This window comes from Oppia nitens, unplaced genomic scaffold (assembly GCF_028296485.1).
Source record: "Oppia nitens isolate AA-2021 unplaced genomic scaffold, nextdenovo-longstitch-racon4-pilon3 scaffold2_pilon_pilon_pilon, whole genome shotgun sequence".
Taxonomy (NCBI): Eukaryota; Metazoa; Arthropoda; class Arachnida; order Sarcoptiformes; family Oppiidae; genus Oppia; species Oppia nitens.
Genome location: NW_026533210.1, coordinates 5,478,311 through 5,498,756, shown reverse-complemented (window position 1 = coordinate 5,498,756; position 20,446 = coordinate 5,478,311). Strand labels below are relative to the sequence as shown.

The following is a 20,446-nucleotide window of genomic DNA, read 5'->3' as shown; positions in this document are numbered from 1 at the left end:
TTTAAAAACCARTTCAATCAATATATTTATGTAGTATTTGTTATGTATGAATATTTAGATGTTATATTAATGTCACTTATTATTAATGTATTATTTCACTCATTATGTGGTTTTTTATGTTTGATTTTTGTTGGTAGTGTTACTCCAAGTTTTTTTTATGGTTAATCAATCAATCAAACGTTAGGGTCAGTTGAGTTATTGTCAAAAAATGGTTTGTCCGGTTATTTTTTTTGTACAGTCGTTCATCAGGTTTTTTAGTAGATTTTTCAATTGCGATGATTGATGTAGTGATGGCCGGCACCCATATATATATCACGAGTCGGTTGTGAGACAGTGATCCCATGCCTTGCAAATTATTTGGCCGATTGCTTGATATYAATGCATACGGCGTCCCATACTCTTAACACCATAAGATGATGAGAGCACATAAATGGTACACAAAAAAAAAGTTATCACCAGCACTGGTATGACCAAAAAAACAAAGTCCATGAGCCCATGATTTATAATGCAATATAGTTGACAAAGTAAAAGTGTACAGTTATATGATTAAATCCCAGTGCAATATATATATACACAAATCCCAAACAACTTTCTGTTGTTGTTATTATTATTATTATTAGATAAATGCGTTGACATTATTTTTAATGAACGAAATAACAGCAACAAAAAAACGGTTTATCCAAACAAATGTAATAATAGTAAAAATGAGAGCAACAAAAAAAACAGTTATTTTGTTTTGAAAGGTATGTATGTTTGTGACAATGAAGTTATTGAAAATTTTCTTTTGAATCTTTTTGAAAATGTAATTATGTTTTCCCTTTAATTTTTGAATTGCTTGTCATTTTAAATTGAAGTCGTGATTAGCCAACAAAAAAAATTGTATTTCACGATAGATATAGAGATATAGAGAGAAAGAGAGAGATAATGACAGATGGGTTCACAGAATTGATTGAAAATATTGCCGATTCATTGAAATTTGCAGAGAAAAACAAAACAATAAACACAAACAAAATATATATCACTTTTATCACAATCGAAATGATGATCGGTTAGTAATTAATAGAGACAACAAAAGTTAAGCATTTATATAGAGATAGATTGAGAGAGTGTATGTGTTTGTGTGTGAGAGAGAGAGAGAGACAGTTAGACAGTAATTGTAAATAAATTAATTTTCTTCTCTTAATAATAAAAATCTTGAGGTATTTATCGGAAAAAGTAGGTGTTATCCGGAATCTGTGTATTTGTATATAACGAGTACAAGTGTGCTCTTCAACAACAAAAAATATATACAATTGAGTGCTTCTCTTATTTGATGATTGGGTGGTTTGGATGTATCGGTATTTTCCCAGAGTAGTAAAATTAGGCCAAATAATAATAATAATGTATAGTCATATTGTTTGTTAAATAAAAACTTTTTTTTAATTATTATCATTATTATTAGTAGTATTATCGATTTAATTATTAAACAGTCGAGTCATAATTTTTTTGTAAATAAAATCAATTGAACTTTTTTTTTATTATAAGTTCATAGTATATAGATTTTAATTAATATATTTATACTTTATCAGGTAAATATATATTTATATATTCTATTATCAAAAATTAATCTTGTTCAATAATCATCAATCATAATTTTTTTTATAATAAAAATAATTATAATATATGATTTCTTTTCTCTATGTTTTCATATACAATATATAAAATCAAATATAATTTTCATTCCTCTTTTTTTGTATAATAAAAATAAAAATAGAGGATACAAACAATAGATATACATAAAATCTTAGATATATAATATATTAATAATAATAATCATAAAAATTTCCAACAAATAATCAATTAATCGGTAAAAAACATAACAAAATAAAAAATATTTTGCCATTTAGTTAGTTATTCTTTATCATCATCACTGTCTCTCTCAGTTTAAATTTTTCAAGAGTCTTATCTCATAGTAATCAAGTAATTACAGAAATATATATATATATATATAAAATAAAACAATATATTGTCTCTTATTTTGTTAAACTCATTGGTTTTAAAAAATGTATATATATGTAATAATAGTAATAATAATAATTAATAATTTAACAACAATTAGCAGTTGAGGTGTGTGTATGTATGAGAGTGGGTGTGTATGTGTTGTAGTGAGTGAATGAGTGTTTATTAACAAATTAGTGTCATCTCATTCATCACACAAACACATATATAGTCATTGATGATATCCAAACATAAAACACATTATTATAAATATCTTATAAGTTCAACAAATTCATAACAATAGTGAAAGCAATACAACCCACTGAAAATCTCAAGTGGGGTCAGTCAAAGTCAATTGTGAAGTCACAGTCGGTCAGCACTGGTATGTTATGACGGTTCAGATAGTAACTGCTGGAGTAGACTTTTCTTGCCGTCACCTGGTTTGACACCCGTGTCATCCTATTTGTAGAAACAAAGAGATAAAAAACGCTAAATTAATATATAAATAATGTAAATACCATTTTTTGTTTTTGTTTAATCAAACAATACTTTTAGTAAAAAATTTGTTTCTTTCTCTCTCTCAATAAAAACTCAAAATGTGTAATAATATACTGGCTTTAAATTAATGTGTATGTATTTTGTTTGTAAATGTGAACAATACATGGAAACTGGTGTTTTATGGATTAGTCATATCAGGCCATACCATAGAATTAGTTCGATTCATATTGAAGCTCAATTGGGAGCTCATGTCTGAACCGGTGTCGCCAATGTTGTTGAGCAAACCGGACGTAAAATCATCGTTACTGTCGGACATAAAGCTAAACATATCGAGATCGTACAGTTGTTGCTGTTGTTGTTGTTGTTGCTGCTGCTGTTGCTGTGAAGATTGGGCGGACATTGATGGCGGTGGCGCTTGATTTTGTAACTGTTGATGTTGTTGGGCATTTCGGCCGCTAATATGACTCCTGAGCGACTCCTTCACATACTCGGAAGTCATGCCAGAGTTATTTCGGTTAGATTGCGGACCCATTGGTGCAGATCCTGGCGTCTGAGGTGTGGTGGGCTGACTACTTGTGGCAACATATGTCTGGTCAAAGTTGAACTCAGTGGACGATTGCTGGTATGTTGTCTGCACCGTTTGGTAAGGATTGGATGGCGACGACAGTGATGTCTCATTGGGGAAACGCGGAGAGTTGACCCGCATCGGTGACGGTATAGAACTAACACTCATACGTTGGCCAACTCGGACGTTGGTCATCGGTTGCTGTACAAACTGTTGACCAAATTGTTGGTCCGGATATGGTGAGCTCCGGGCATTATGGGATTGAGGTGGTGCCGAGGCTCGCATTGCACGTGGTGGAAACCGTTGTTGGACGGTACCGGCGTAGGTGGGAGTTGAACCTAAACATTGTTAACAAAATTAATACAAATTAATATATTTTTTAATTAAAATTTAAGAAAAATTTATTTATACAAAAAAGTAATAATCAATAATTATGTTAATGTTTGCTCTATAATCTTAAAATAGTTTTTTTGATGTAATATTGAAATATCGATTCCTGATTCATTAAACTACCTGTGCATTAATGTCTTATTATTATGTGAGGTAACTGTGCTCTTCTCTAAAGTTTGATAACATTATAATAGTTTTATTAACTTATTTTTTTCATTGCAATGTTTAGTAAATACAATACAATGAAATTACCAGTGAATGAATTTTTGTCGTCGACAATATAACATATATTAAACAAAAATAAAGTAATAAAATATAATAAATGTCTGCAAATTTATTCAACAAATGTTTCATAAAAACCTAATTTATTCATTCATTATGTTGTAATTTAGCGATAAATTGCTTAAATCATACTCAAAACTAAGCTAAGCTAATAACTTATAACCATAATATAAAACGCCTATACAAAAAACATATACATTTATAAATATAGTAAATATAGTCTGTATTAACATATGTCTACATATTTAACTAACATTTGATTAAATATAAGAAATAATATTTTTATTAACATTATTTAGATATCTATATAATGTCTCAATGTTTGCTCAGTTAGTCAACACACTAGCAATGGAGTTGTATTGAATAAAAATAGACTTATATCTGATATTACATATAACTAATAATATTATATATGAATTAAATACAGTAATACACTGAGAGTCGGTCATACACACCGGTGCTTTAGCACAATATCTCTCTAAATATAAGTGAAATTAGTAGTGCAATAATGTCAGGCGTTAGTAGACAAATATAGTCAGTTATTATTTAATAAGTGTCGGTGCCATTGGCGTGTATGACATCTCTCTCTATATCATATATATATATATATATATATATATATATATATATATATACAATTTATTCACTATAGACAAGTTATTTGAACCCTAATTGCATGACACGAGATATGGATAGCAATAAACTGAGTAATAAAATACCATAAAATATATATAATTATGTTATATAATATCGGATATATAATTACAGGTGAATCTGTTTTCATTTAATTAGTATACAAATTAATGTTTTATAAACATTTATTTCATGTTTTGTAAAATTAAATCATTAAATGTTATGTCAATTGCCAATAAAAACAAATATATCCCTAAACTTAATATGAAATTATATAAAAGTCCAAATAATATATGAAAAACAATAGTCAAAACATGTAATACCCGGGCAGTGGGATAGTGTGTCAGTCATTTTAATGGGAACTTTACATTTAGAAAAGTATTGATAAAATCTAAGTCTAAAAACACAAGTATGTAATAATATATATATTGAGAAAACTGTGGATAATTATAAAATCATTTAATAAATTATGCAATTATTCATCACATAATAAATCAAATTACTTGAAACAAACACTTATATTATTATTATAATAATAGATGAGAAACTAGAAGACAAGTGGGTATATAAAACTGGTATAATTTATTAATGTTGACTAACCTGATAGCTGTGCATTGAGCATAGGATTTGTCTTCTGTAGAGACACTCCCTGTCCGGGTTGTTGGCCAACCATCTGAATGTTTTGTTGTTGTTGTCCCGACATTTGTGGCGGCGGTCGCACCACAGCCTGAGACCACGAGTTGGTCTGTGGCGACATCTGCATTAGCGGCGAGTTGGGACCGCCAGCATTGGCGGGCGATGGCGAAGAGACAAAGTGTGGAGACATTCTGTGTGTATTAGCAGCGGCTGCGGCGGCCGGATAGCCACTACTACCCGACGGACTAGGATATGACTGTTGGGCGGAGGCGGGAGAATACGGAGCCCGCGAGGCCGCCTGCGGGCCTGGACTCAGCTGCGGTGCCGGTGACTGAGGTAGTGGCGACGGTACGGCATTTTGACCGGTGTTCATAGGCATTCCGTATCGAGGAGAATGCTGCGATACATCACTGGCGCCACCGGATCCAGGTGTTTGTGGTCCGGTTCGGGGTTTGACTGTTAGAGCCACATTTGGCGCCACCGAATTATTGAGCAGTTCATTCATATTCTCGGGAAAGCCCTGAAACGTAATGGCATCCGATTGTTGCGTTTGTGGTATCATTTGTTGCTGTGACTGTTGGGCCAGTAGGCGCTTCTGTTGTTCCATCATTTTTCGGTCAGCCAACTGTCGACGCATATGCAACTGTCCCGGTTTCATCTGAACCGTTGCGGCCACTTGTGTCAAATTTGGATTCAGCTGCATGTTCTGCGGCAGATATTGCTGTTGTTGTTGTCTCGGTTTAGGCATTCGCGCGCCCTGTGGTCGTGGCTGTAGTTGAAAGTTGGCCTGTGGTGACTGTACACCCTAATTATATTTATAAACAGTTAGATTTTAGACATTTAAAATAATATAACACACAACTATGTACCTGTTGTCCACCACCAGTCATAGGCTGTCCATAACCCGTTGCTGTGTAAGCGGGTGGAGGTATTTGTTGATAACTGGGCGCAGTTTGCGTTGTCGACACATTATTGAAAGACGGCGAGACCACATTCATTGAGGTGGGTGTCGTCACTTCAAAGCTCATCAGTTGTTTTTGAATGGCACTGATCGCCAGCCGCTCATTGAGATCTGGCGGCGGTCCCGGAGTGGTAGGAGTGGCCACATTAGGTGCTTGCGGCTCAATAACCTCTTCGAGTATACGCAACAACATTATGTCCTCATTTTGCTGTGAATTAGATGTCTGCCGGCTTTTGTTATTGTTATTATTATTATTATTGCCGGCTGTATTGGCGGGCAGGTCTAAGTTCATCTCTTGCTGCATACTAATAAAGTCGTCCAAAATAGACGACAGTATGGGATCGGATGCCGACTCATCAAAAGATAGTTGCGGCGGATTATTGGCTGTCGATATATAAGTTGGCAGCTGTTGTTGGTTAGACTGTTGCTGAACTGGAACAGATTGTTGAAAGAAAGACTGTTGTGCCTGCAATGGTGTATGAGGTGTTGTGGCTGAAACTTGAGGCGGTTGTTGATGCCTTAGTTGTGACTGTTGTTGTGTCAACTGCTGCTGCATTGTCACCGATTGACCGGATTGTGTCTGAGCCATGAGAGCCCTGATCTGTGGATGATGTTGTTGTTGTTGTTGTTGCTGCTGCTGTTGTGATTGCGGACGATCTGATAAGATTTGGTTCAAATAAGATTGTGTTTGCGGTGGTTGTTGTTGTTGTTGTTGCTGCTGTTGTTGGTGAACAATTTGTTGTTGAGATTGCGATGCCATTTGTTGAAAGTCTTGTATGCGAATGGGATGTTGTACTTGCGGTTGAAGTTGTAAACGCTGAGGAGTGGTTTGAAAATGCATCTGCTATTTGGACAACAACAACAAAATAATAAAACATTAACAAATTATTCAACTAATTAATCCATTGTACAAACTTGTTGAGGTCTAAGTTGTCCAACACTTCCCATAGAAATAATCATTGGTTGTGTTGAATGAGGCACTGTTTGGGCCACTGATGTAAAGATTACTTGTCCGCCACTAGACTGTGTTAGTTGACCAGATTGTTGGACTTGTAGTGGATGTACATTGGGCTGTAGTGGTGTTGGTATCAGCTTCTTATCCAAATTCTTCGGCAGTTTGGCGTCCGGTGTCTGTGAGATGATAGAAGTGGGTAATGATATCTCATCGGGCATTGATGTAGGAGTTCGGGCCAACATTGAAGCCAACATCGGGTTCTGACCGGCCAGCAATGCCGGCTGATGGCTATGGACACCAGCGGCACGTTTCTGATCCTGTGATAGGGCATCGTAGTGACTGACCGTTTCGTCAATTGATTTGCGTTTGTTGGCCAGTGAGTTGGCCATCACATCGCTGAGACTCGTGGGCAGGGATGACGATGAAGCCGTACATTGGCCTATCCATTGCATATAACATTTATCATTAATAAAAAATCAAATGTATCAATATATTAAAGCATTTTTTGCAAACAATATTTAGGCCAATATTTTGGCAAATCATTGGCTAACAGTGCAATATGTCTGACATGTTATGTAATGTATTTGAAATGCATGTAATATAAGGATATTAAAAGTTGTTGTTAGCAATGATGTTGTTGTTGTTTAGCCATAAAAATTATGAATTAAAAGGCATACTAATGTGTGTGTGTGTGTGTATGAAAGAGATAGAGATAGAGAGAGAGAGAGAGAGAGAGAGAGAGAGAGACTATTAGTATACTGTAGAGCATTGGTATGTGTTTAGGAAAAGGTATATAAAAGTTATGAAATATACAAAAATTTATTTATAAAACTGGTTTTCCTTTTTTTAAAATACAATTTTATGAGCAATTCGTGAATCATTAATGACGAGACACTTAAAGGTTTTATAACATCAATATATATATGATATATAAAAATGGTATATTAATAGTGAGACGAGAGAGTTATCAAATGAGAAAACTAGTAATATTTTTCAGTCATATTAAAGTATAATATAATTTTATCGCTAATAATTTCTTACATTATATTATACTGAAAAATAATTTTTATATATACTCTTTTCACATAAAGTAGACAAAAATATTGACAGCAATGACTTGAATAGTAAACATATGTACACAATCATAATATGTATGTTAAGTGATTGAATACAGGTATAGACTACAGAAAAAATTGTGTACATAACTAAACAATATTATATAAACATCATATATACTATATATATATATATATAGTTATGTGACATATAGTATAATTAAAAGGATAGAGAATTATGTGTTTGTTTTTTGCAAACAGAAAAAATACTTATTTTTCAAGAGTTAGTTATTTAGCGATTTTAGAGTTCATTCAACAAAACAATTGTTAATGAATGCCATTAACAGTCGTACACTATATAAACACACAAATCTATAATATATATATATATATGTATGTAAGGTATGTTTGTTTGTATATGTGTGTGTATGTACAGTATGAAATATGTATATATATGTGTGTGTGTGTTTGCTGTAATAATAGTCACTGTAATATTGGTACACACATTAATTATTGGCATTTCACAATTGACGGCCAAAACTGTATACTTTATTAGATATAATATATTATATAAGTAATGAAGTTTAAGTTTGTATTTAAGTCAAAAAATGCTTTACCATTACGTTAATTACTCTATCGGATAATCGGATCAATTGTTTCATAACATTCAATACCAAATAAACGCACACACAATACAATACAATATAATAATAACAACAATAATAATTAAAATTATATTCATTACGGAGAGTAATAATTCATTTTTTCAAAATAATTGTTAATTTGAATAAATATTTTAATCCTAATTGAAACTAAAACAATTAAATTGAAATTAAATAATAACTTATATACTTATATAACTTATTACTATTTTTATAAATTCAAGTATAAGTAAATAAAAAAAATTAAATTGAAAATTTTCTCCATAATAACTTCAAATTTTAAAAAATACATTCAAAACAGATATTTGATATGTGATATATTTGAATAAAAACCATTTTATGGAAAAATTGTATTCAATTTATGTTTTCATGCGATAATCAATTCAATAGCGATAGGAAAGTAATAGATATGATAACAGCTATAACCGCACACTAAGCACACAAATAATATAAATAAAAAAATATATATAAATATTCATATATAGAGTATCATTGAATTGGATAAATATAAAATGATCTATGTAAAAATGTATATAGTTTATAATAATTATTGTAATAAAAATAGACATATCTATTCCAGTAAGTTATGTCCACAAAATTGAATAAACAAATAAATCTAATTACCAAGATAATACTCAAAATTCATAATGCAAAAATGTCCTAACTAATTATTACGATTGAATATAAATTAATTTCATTAATCCTATTATTAATAATTATAATGTTTAATTTTGGCTAAATAATATTTGTATGCTGGATAATTATTGACAAAAAAAAATAAATAAATAGATAATAATTATTTTTCCATTTATTTACATGAGTTTTTCTATGAAAAAATAAATAAATAACTAAAAAATTATAAAATATATTTTCGTTAGTTATTTTCCCAAAAATTATTATATAAATGAGTGACTGAGTCAGTAAATTTCAAAAACCGCTACTAACAAGAATAAACTGATCGCTCAAAAAAAAATTGAAAATTAGTGATACAAAAAACACACAGTCTTTTTAAGATAATATAAAGTATATATATATATATATATATATTTATATATATTTCAAACATTTTTCACAAAACAAACATTACATTTCACTAAACATTAGTCAGTCCCTAGACTTATCAAAGTCTTTCTCTCGTGAATAACAAAATTCATGAGAAAATACAAGTTTTTATTATTTTGAATACACAAAACACACACCAAAAAATTCACGCAAAAAGTAAAAGTAAAAACCTATTAAATACAAGTTCAGAGATAATATTGTTTTATTTTTGTTGGTTTGTTTTGTTTTACTCCTTAGTTATATATCTTAGTTAAATATATCAGACAAAAAAAAACACACAAACACACAGTCATCTAACAAATAACAATTAAGACAATTTAAATCTAGTTTTTATTATTTACTTAAATATCGATTTTAATTTTAAGAAAAAAACTAACTAATAAAAAAATCCTTATCTATCTATATTAAAAAATTTCTATCGGAAAAATATATTTTTTTTTGTTATTTTATATATATATATAACGCCACGTCAACCCCACCTCTCTATAACCAAAAATGAAATTTGCAATTTACTATTTAGTTAAAAAAAACTTTAATTAATTAAGTCGTGATTAAACATTTAATTCACTATAAAAATTGAATTTTTTTATTATTAAATTAATACCCAAACACATACAAACACACAACAAAACATAACCTCTTAACAGCAAACATAACATTTTAAGCATTCATGTTGTTGTTGATCAATGGGTTAAATACATTAATCAATTGAGAGCGCGACTAGTTTTTTGTTAACCGTTTAATAACAAATTGTTTTTTGAAAATTGTGTGTCAAAAGCAGTTCGGAAAAATAAATAGAGTGTAATGTTATAATTCATTGGAGTTTTTCATAAAAATTATATTGTTTTTCAATTGATTTGAAAGAGAGAAAGACATAGACAAAAATCACACAAAACAATGGCACTGTTAGACAATTAAAAACCAAATGTCAACCGAAAATAATAATAAGCGAAGCACTGGTATCACAACAACAAAATAATTATATACAGACCTTTGGAATCGAGTGGCTCTTTCTTGAGGTGTACCATAAAATTATGACCGCCGTCTTTATCACTGTCTTTGTTATTGTTGTTGTTGAACATGAATTGTTCGACTAATTTATGTGTTTCCCGACTATTGTCCGGCCGACTTTTGGTCATCTGGTCATCGTTGTCGTTGAGTAACATACGCAACATATTGTTGTTATTGGATGAAACTTTTTTAGCATCCATACTTCCGACACTACCCGGACAAGAGCTTTCACTGTATGGTGTGTGCGGTTGTGGCACTGATGGCGGAGCTATCGATGTTGACATATCGGGCGGATCGTCCTCTTCTAGCAGTTCTCTTAAGATATAGTCATTACTACTGTTTGTTGAATTTTGAAGACCTGGCTCTTTCTTGATGTGATGAATCGGTGAACTATCCGCTTCCTCAGCGCTACCACCCATTCCGTACATTGTATTATTATGAGACGCGCCGTGTGTTAATAGATTTCTTAGTTTATGATTATCAGCGCCTTTCGAAACCATCATATTAGCCGTGGAGGACGCGTTACTGGCCGGTGAAAAGTCATCCAATGAAACACTTGTATAATTGTGTTGCATTGATTGCGGTGAAGGATTTGAAGGACTTCTGACCAGATTAGCCACCAATGGCGATGAGGCACATAAAGGTGACGGTAATGGGTGTTGTTGTTGTTGTTGGCCTGGTGTCGGTTGATTAGAGCCCGGACCAGAACTTGAGGCACCTCCTTGTTGTGTTGATACGGCACCAGAAGCCGATACAAGCGGTGGCGTTGGATTAGAAGAGTAGACACCTGAAGACGATGATGGCGCATTGCCTGTCCCTGAGGTGGCCGTACTGGAGGCGACCATTACTGTATGAACAGTTGTGGTCGTGTTGGTGATAGATTGGTGCGACTCTTGACTGTTGGCGTCATAGTTGTCCCACGACGAGGTCGGAAACATTTCGCCCAAACCGCTGAAACATTCGTTGAGCGAAAAATCGGACACCGATGCCGGCGACAAAGGGAATGAAGGGAACGGTTGTGTTGATATCATACCCGTCTGTGTATTGGCGTATATGACCGGTCCGGGCATTGTTTGCGATGTCGATATTGATGAGCCTTTTGTTTCATAAAAAATATGTCAAAAAATTAATATTTTCAATAAATAAATTGATAATAATATTTACTCTATAAATATAACAAATAAAAACTATTCAAAATATTGGTTTAAATTTTTCACGCATTAAAAGTGTGAGAATAATTTAAACAATCAAATGATAGATAATATATTAATAACACAAAAAATATATAACTTTTGATTGATATTTATGTCTATTATATTCATTATATATAAATAAAAAATGATAATTTCACTGCTATCGTAATAATGACAATACTAATATTACAACAAATATATATATTTTTTTAACAACAAATTTAAATCGCTATTATTATTTTTATTGAATTTTATTTATTATACTTTTTTTTAATAAATTCATATCCTGTGTGTGTGTGTGTGATATAGAGGTCGACAGAATATAATATAATTGTGAAAAGAGTCTCAATAACAATAATTTAATGCTAACTTAACTGTTTATGTAATTTGAATAATATAATAATAATGATAAATAGGGAATAGTAGACAGTAATTAAATGATATGACTTGACATCCGACTTACCAGTGAGCAAATTAGAGGAGTTCAGTGAAGAGATCAGATTATTTGTGGATGAATTACAGTTAGCACCGGTCGATGATGAAGAAGCAGAAGAAGAAGTTAACTGTCCACCACTGGTAAGGGTGGCAGTGCTCGATGCAATGGTAGAGGCAAACGTAGGATTGCCCGACCAGGTGACGGTAGTGATCGGTGAGGGTGTGCCGCCGCGTGACGACGATGAGGCCTCCGTCGATGAGCAGCTGTTTTCCGAATCCTTTATAATGGAATGGGTGGCCATAATAAAGTTGGTCGGCTCGTTGACCACCCCTTGGGCCCCATTGAAGGCCTTGTACTTAGTCTGCACGTGCACGTACTTATCGGCGGCCACCTAATCGACAAATTATAAATATAAAACAAACACACCCAATGTTAATAACTGTATGACTCACATGTGCATTAAATACATACATATTAAAAAAATATTATAAATATTAATATATTGTATAATCAAAGTTTAGAAAACTAAAAAAACAAATATTTTGGATTGACTTTTGCATATAAAATAAAATGTTAATTTAAGGGCGAATATTAAAATAATTTTTTTGTGGGTAACACTATTTGTCAACAACTTTATTAATGCCAATATATTGGTATAAATACTAACAACAACAACAACATTGACTACAAAAACGCCATACAATTGAAGCAAACAATTATATAAAATCCAATAAAACCCAGGGGTTCTCCTTCGGGTACTTAATAACCTAATAGTTAAATACACATACAATTGAAACACAACAACAACAACACAAATCAAAACACATATATTTAATATATATATGAAATAATAAATAAATAATATCCGGAATAAAACTCATTAAATATAAAATGCAAAAAAACTAATATATATGACTATACATAAAAATATATTATAGCAAATAAAAAAACGTACACAAAATTATATATCCAACTGTTTCTAAATCAACATTAACCAAAAAAAATATTGCATTTTTTATCAAAAACATAATTTAATAATAAAAAAAAATGTTACCGAAATTAAAATGTTAATTTAAAAAATCACATTTTAAATAACAAATGGCTGAGATAATTATAAAACTCAATAAAAATTATTTAAAAAAATTCAAAATTACTTAATCTTTTCATTATAACAACAACAAAACAGCAAATATTTCTCTTAATATTATAAATTACTATATATTTAAGTCAATTGGATTAATTAAAAAGCATATTTAATTAAAACAAAAATGTTATTACATAGACATACAAATAAATATATAATGTACTGTATTTTTTCAAATCAATATATGAAATCAATGGACGATATGAGAGTGCATAACAAAAAAAAGTTAATAAACTTAATGCAATATACAATTTTACTCTTTTTTATATATACATATTATTATTATATTTTATTTAATATGCTATATATATATATATATACTGTATATGATTTTTGTTGATATATTTTATGACGACATATATTGACATAAAAATCATGACATTTATTAGCGCAATGTGTGTGTATGTATCTGTATGTATGTGAGTCCTCATTTTAAATGAATCGTTACATACACAGTATCTACTGTACTGTATAATATAATATAATATATAAACCATACAAATGGTGTATCATTTTATTCAATAATATTAAAGTCAATGGTTATCTCAAATGGAAAATACAAACAAAGTTTATGACAAAACCAAATGTTTGAAAACAATTTTGTTAAATCTATTATTAAATATTTTCATTATTTGTACATTTATGCCGACAATCAATCCGTATATATACTGTATATATATCTTACAGTATACGTCTGAGTCTACGTTTGAAAGCTATATTGTATTAATATTGTATATATATATATATATCGACTAATCATCTAAATTAAGTCATAATTTTCTATCGCTTTTAATGTTAATTAAATCTATTGCAATAACACTAAAAACCGGTACTATATAGTGCTATATCATAGGGTTTTTAATAATAATAGCACTAATAACATTGCATACACACACAAAATTCTACATAATATTAGCCAAACAAATGCATTAATAAATAATCAAATTTAATGAATGTATTCATGAGGTGAGTGAGAGACTTAAATCAATGAATGAATACAACAAATAGCGGTTCAGTTTAAATGCCTAACCATTTAAGTGCTATTTCACTAAAACGGAAATATTATTATTATTATTACAGACATTGTAGTATAAATCTAGTAATATATGTATGTATAAACTGTGTGTGTGTTTAATAGCAAATCACACAATTACTGTATTACATAACACAGAAAAACTGTTACCCGGTATTCAAGTATTTAGCAGTTTTTTTCTTACAAAAAAGACTAGTTTTTAATTTTAATTTTAAAGTTGAAATCATAAACATTCAATATATATATATTTAATTTTTTTTAGAGAAAGATGGAGAGAAATAAATAAAATGTAAAGATAATCAATGAATAATAAATATGATAAATAAAAACTTAAAAAATTTATTTTTTTATATGTATTCATTCGTCTTGAGAGTCAAATATTTTTAATGGTCGATACATTACACACAAACTTCCACTATTTAGTCGCTTAAATATACTGTATATATATACAGTACAAACAGTAAAAATCATCTTATCGTTCAATATAATCAAGTTTTAATGATTTAATTTCTTGTATTTTATTTTACACACATATATATCCCCCTCTAATGTCTCGGAGATATGTGAGAGAAAAAAATGTTGAGTTTTTGAAACGTTAAGAAATTAAATTTATATAACAAAAAATTCGTGAAAATTATTACATCACTTTACGTTATATATTGTTTTTTTTTTTTGTATTTAATAAAACATGTTATGCCATTCAATAGGCTTGGATGCGAAATAATAAATTTCATGAGTTTTTTTTTGTATTATAAATATTTGCAACACACTATTGTATTGCAATAACTATTATCTCATTTAAACTCATTGTTACTTAATATAAATTATATGTGAATATAACTGTAAGTTATCAAAAAAAAAAACACTGTATCTACAACTGTATACAAAAAAAATAATACAATTTTGAGTTTAAGTTGAGAATACCTGTGAATATATGGACAGTTATTATTAACACATTTGATATAAACATTACACAATTTATATAATTTTGTGGAAATACTCAGTAAGTTGTGAGGATATAGATGTTATTTATGCTATTTTTATATACAGTCTGTATATTTATAACTGGAAGCACTAATATTTTTAAAATAGTAGTCAATATATAAATTAAAAATATGATATTTCAAAAGTCATATCATATATTATAACTACTGTATAAACTTATATAGTCTTTATTCAAATAGCATAACTGTAATAAACTTATAGAAAAAAATAATAAAAACATAACATATAACAAAAATATTAATACTGTAAAATTATTTTTATTAAAACAAAAAAAAACGCTATAACTATAAATAACTATAAAATTTTTTAATTAAGTTGTGAACACTACACTGTTATGTGTATTAAATAATAACAAAAAAACTCATTTTAAGTATAAAAACTAAACACTTGAGACAACATGTAATAACTGCACATATTTAATAAAATTATTAATAAATAAAAATAATAATTTCATATTTAAAATATTATCTCAATTTTTTCAAGTATATCTCTCTGTTTGGTATTAAATATATTTTTTTCAATAAACAAACTAAAATAAACTAAACTCGTAGACTTCACACAACAAATTTTTAAAAATAATTTTCATATTTATTACCATAACTTAAATTTATGTGAAAATTTATAAAATTTGTAATTTAACACACATTTATTTTCTCTATATCTGTATACAAATTGCAATTATTTTTTTGCTAACAAAAATGACATTATATATCATTCTAAAAAACATATGGTAAACAATAATTTTTTTCACCTAATTATCACAGATATATAGTATATATATAAAAAATAATCTAGCTACTATTTCATATAAAAAACTAACTAATTATCGAAAGCCATATAAAATGGCAATTAAAAACATTCAATAAAAATTAAATCCTATTTCTATTAAAATTTACATGTTTTTTTAAAAAAAACTTAACTATTTTAAACACTATCTAATTATAAATCACCGTTCAATTAGTCAAATAAAAACTAAAAGAAAAACTTTAATAAATATTTAATACATGTATACCTATTGGTTAAAGGAAATAAAATAACTAAAATAAATACATAACAACTATTTCTCAATCTTAATGGTGGGGCAATTAAAATCTCTTGACAGTGTACTATATAAATACGTTTACAGAAACAAAAAAAAATTTTATAAACATTTAAAAACATAAAACAAAAACTAATTTAAATCAACAACAACACAAACAAACAAAAATATTAATAATAATAATAATGTTAAATAACAGATCAGCTATTTATTGTAAAACATAATTATAATCTCAAAATCGAAAAAATTATTATTATTACTATTTATAATAATATTGATAATTTAAAAATCACATTTTTTATTAGAGGAACTCGAAATATTTATGACATCACAAAAAATATATACTAATTTTTTTTTAATTTATAAACACTCACAAAATCCTAACACACATTAAAAAAACAACAACACATTGCAAATACCAATAAATATAAAATCAATAAAAACTGCTAAATAAATATACAAATATTAAAAAACTATACAAAAACGCTTTAAATGACATTTTGCTTAAAATATTGGCTCAACGTTAGCTTAAAGGGTTAAATGGGAGTACATGTTGTTGTTGCTGATGTTGATGACTGAGGGAGAGAGAGAGGGGACAGGTATGTAGGCATTTAAATATGTAGAGGAAGGGGAGACACAGTTGAAAAATTGCATAAAAAGAAGACATCAAACATTATCACATGTCAATTAACATACCATTAGCCTATATATACTGGAGTTGACATTGCTTTTGGTTGAGAGGGCATCCCTGAGGTTGGCCTCCACTTTGGGAAAGTCCGACGGATGACACAATTCCAGTATACTTTTGCCGACCAAATCTTTGTTCAGGTATTGGCTATAAGTGGACGAAACACCACTGGTATCGATACTCAACACTTTGCCTGTCAGGTCAAGTCGTGTAGTGAACAGTTCGACACCAACATTGCCGCCCGATTTGTCCGTTACGGGTATTCGACGGGCGACACACACTAAACTATTTTCGTCGGCACTGCTGCTGGCCGTAATGGCGGCCGTAGGACTGCTGGCCTGTGCGTGCCGTTGTTTGCTGTCCAATGAGGGCACAAATACGGCAGACACCTGCATATTCTCATATTGCGGTGATTGATTGGACGTAGAGGATGAGGTGCCACCGGTACCGCCCAAACCGGGCAATTGTTTATCCGATTTACTCTTTTTTGAGCTGCACTTGACGGACGCCGGCGTCTTCAATAGCGAAGCAAATTCGGCGTCTAAGTCCTCGTCGTCGTCATTATCGGAGTCATTGTACGAGTGATCGCCACCGCAACTGTCGGCCGGTTTAATAATAAACCGGGCGTTAAAGCTACGCGACTTTGACACTGTTGTTGATGATGTGGTGGTAGTACTGGTTGCGGTACCACTAATCAGTCCGCCACTGGTAGACGTTGTGTTACTCGTAGATTGTGTGTTGTCTGACCAGCCGAATCCGTTACCGATGGCCGACATGGGCAGTAGGTTTGAGCTAAAGCGCGGGTGATCGCCCACGTGTACTATATGGTAGATGGGTTTGCCGACCAGTTCTGATTGGGAAAACTTAAGAAAGGAGTGGACATTCTCCGAAACAAACTCAATCTGGCCGTCGGTATTCAGTATAAATAGGAAGCCGTCTAACGCTTCGAGCAATAGTGGGCCCAATACGTCGTTGGCTAATATAGTGGGCCGCGAACTGCTAACCTCAGAGGCCTGCAGGTCGTGAACGGCCGACGCGTCACAATCGTCGGTACCACTAACAGAGAGACTACAGCTAATGTCTTCCTCTTGTCGGGTAACCTGTTGTTTGATTATGCGGATCTGTTTGACCGTCTCCTGCAAAATGGCGCACTTGTCGGGCTTAACCGATAGTGAGTTCATGTCACTAAGGCTGGCGGAGATCAACTCAGCCAACTCTTCAATATAAATGTTTTCCTGTTCCCGACGGCGCTTCTCATTTAGACATTTGTTTAGTTGAATGTGCTGTTGACGAGACGACTCCGATTTGCGACGATTCACTGAATTGCCGCCCGATTGCTGTCCTACTCCTCCTCCTTGATTAGCCGACGACTGAGCTGTTACGGTGGCCGCTAACGACGATAAATTAGCCGCTAATACCACCGAAGTTGACAACTTCTTCGTCTGACTGCTGGCCGAACCACTGCTGTTCGCTAATACTTGTGCTGCTGTTGCTGACGGCTGTCCCTCATTTGGCATAACATTCATTATTTAGAGGACAAGCGTCCAGAATCGCCAGATTTAGGGATTGGGGTGGTGTCGGGTCGGGTAAACGAGTAATGCAAATATTATACCCAACACTGGTATAGTTCCCCACACTTGTCGTTGTTATTGTTGTTACTATCGGTGACCAAAAAAAATATATGATATATATATAAAAAATAAAATCAATTGCAGTTGTGGTGACGGTATTTATTTCTAAGTGGTTGGTCACACACATACATATACACACAAACTATCACCGATGATGTTGTTGTGTCCTCTCACTGGTGATGATGTTGTCCAGTGTTGTTGTTGTTGTTGTTGTTGTTGTTGTGAAGCACTATTGGTATTGAAAAATACATTATTATTATTATTATAAAAGACTCCATTAAATGAGTGCCACAATGGAGTACAACACAAACACTACTAACTAAATACTATGTGCTATCGAAACACTATATCATAGGATAGAGAGAGAGAGAGAGATAGAGAGAGAGAGAGAGAGAGACACACATATTCATAGCACTGGTAGACACTCTGCACTTCAATAGCACTGTTCCACTGTCTCACACACTCAATACCAATGGCTATACTACCAGTACTGTAATACCAGTGCTATAGCTATCTATCTATTTCTCTCTTTTTTTCTCTCTCTCTCCCATAACATACATATACAACATTAATGGCGGGCATAGATGTGGGCGGCGCTTAAGCTCTACACAACTATTAAACTATAGGATTGCCATCTATTTGATTGTCTATGTAATACATGTATGTGTGTTAATGTTATATTATTGTCAATGGCACTATTGCAAAATATGGGCTAGCTTAGATTTCTAATTTCTAATAGTAGTAGTAATAGTGACTTGAATAATTTACTAATTTAATACCTGTTTAATACTGTATTTATTATTAATATGGTAGATAGTAGATTATTAGTATCTACTAGATACTTTTTTGTTGTATAAAATATTTAATAAGTATATTGTCAATTTTTAATATATTAAATATATACATTTTATATTATACAATATATAAATTATACAGTATATATATATATATATATAGAGCACCGGGAGTTAAATTAATAGTGCGACTTATATACAATAAAATACTGTATGCAGAAATATTGTCATTAATATACGGTACTGTATGTATGAAAAAAAAAAATTTAAAAAAAATATACACATAGTAAACATTAAATACCTAAAAACCTAATTTTTTTTAATTCAAACACCGTTACTATATAATACCAGTAATACTTAGATTATTAATAATACTGTATATACAATATATATACGGTATAATACATTCAAAAATTAAAAAAAAACTGAAAATAAATATATATTTAATTATTAATTAGGATTTTTTTTATGATAAAAAAATTATTATTTTATTTAATATGGTTTAGATTAATGTGGGATATATCAACATAGATATATACATTTATGGGGGTAAAAATTTCACTATCACTGCAAAACACACATTTATAATATGTGTGTGTGTGTGTAATGAGAGAGAGAGAGAGAGAGAGAGAGAGAGAGAGAGAGAGAGAGAGAGTATGTGTAACAACAAATATTATAGCAATCACTATAATAACTAGTCATTAAAAACCATTTGTTTGGAGATGTTTTTTTTAAAAAAATACAAAACACATAAATATATATTTTATTAAATGTTTCGTAAAATATAAAACACTTT

At 30.7% G+C, this 20,446-nt stretch overlaps 1 protein-coding gene across 8 annotated transcripts in view; it reads right to left on the bottom strand.

The window, feature by feature from the left end:
* Window positions 1-2,050: 2,050 nt before the first annotated feature.
* Window positions 2,051-20,446, bottom strand: part of LOC128956317 (nuclear receptor coactivator 2-like) — a 41,786-nt gene continuing 23,390 nt past the window's right edge. The window contains exons 1-9 of one of the 8 annotated variants that reach the window (XM_054302019.1): window positions 18,986-19,372; window positions 17,234-18,883; window positions 12,344-12,707; window positions 10,668-11,783; window positions 6,858-7,336; window positions 5,851-6,786; window positions 4,946-5,786; window positions 2,681-3,378; window positions 2,051-2,436 (exon numbers count right to left, since the gene is read on the bottom strand). In XM_054302019.1, the coding sequence (XP_054157994.1) occupies window positions 2,365-2,436; window positions 2,681-3,378; window positions 4,946-5,786; window positions 5,851-6,786; window positions 6,858-7,336; window positions 10,668-11,783; window positions 12,344-12,707; window positions 17,234-18,751 (6,024 nt within the window). In that variant the 5' untranslated portion in view covers window positions 18,752-18,883; window positions 18,986-19,372 and the 3' untranslated portion in view covers window positions 2,051-2,364. Of the gene's footprint in view, window positions 2,437-2,495; window positions 3,379-4,945; window positions 5,787-5,850; window positions 6,787-6,857; window positions 7,337-10,667; window positions 11,784-12,343; window positions 12,708-17,233; window positions 19,373-20,446 lie in introns of those variants that run through there. The other 7 variants (XM_054302021.1, XM_054302020.1, XM_054302018.1 and 4 more) reach the window with 7 other exon arrangements.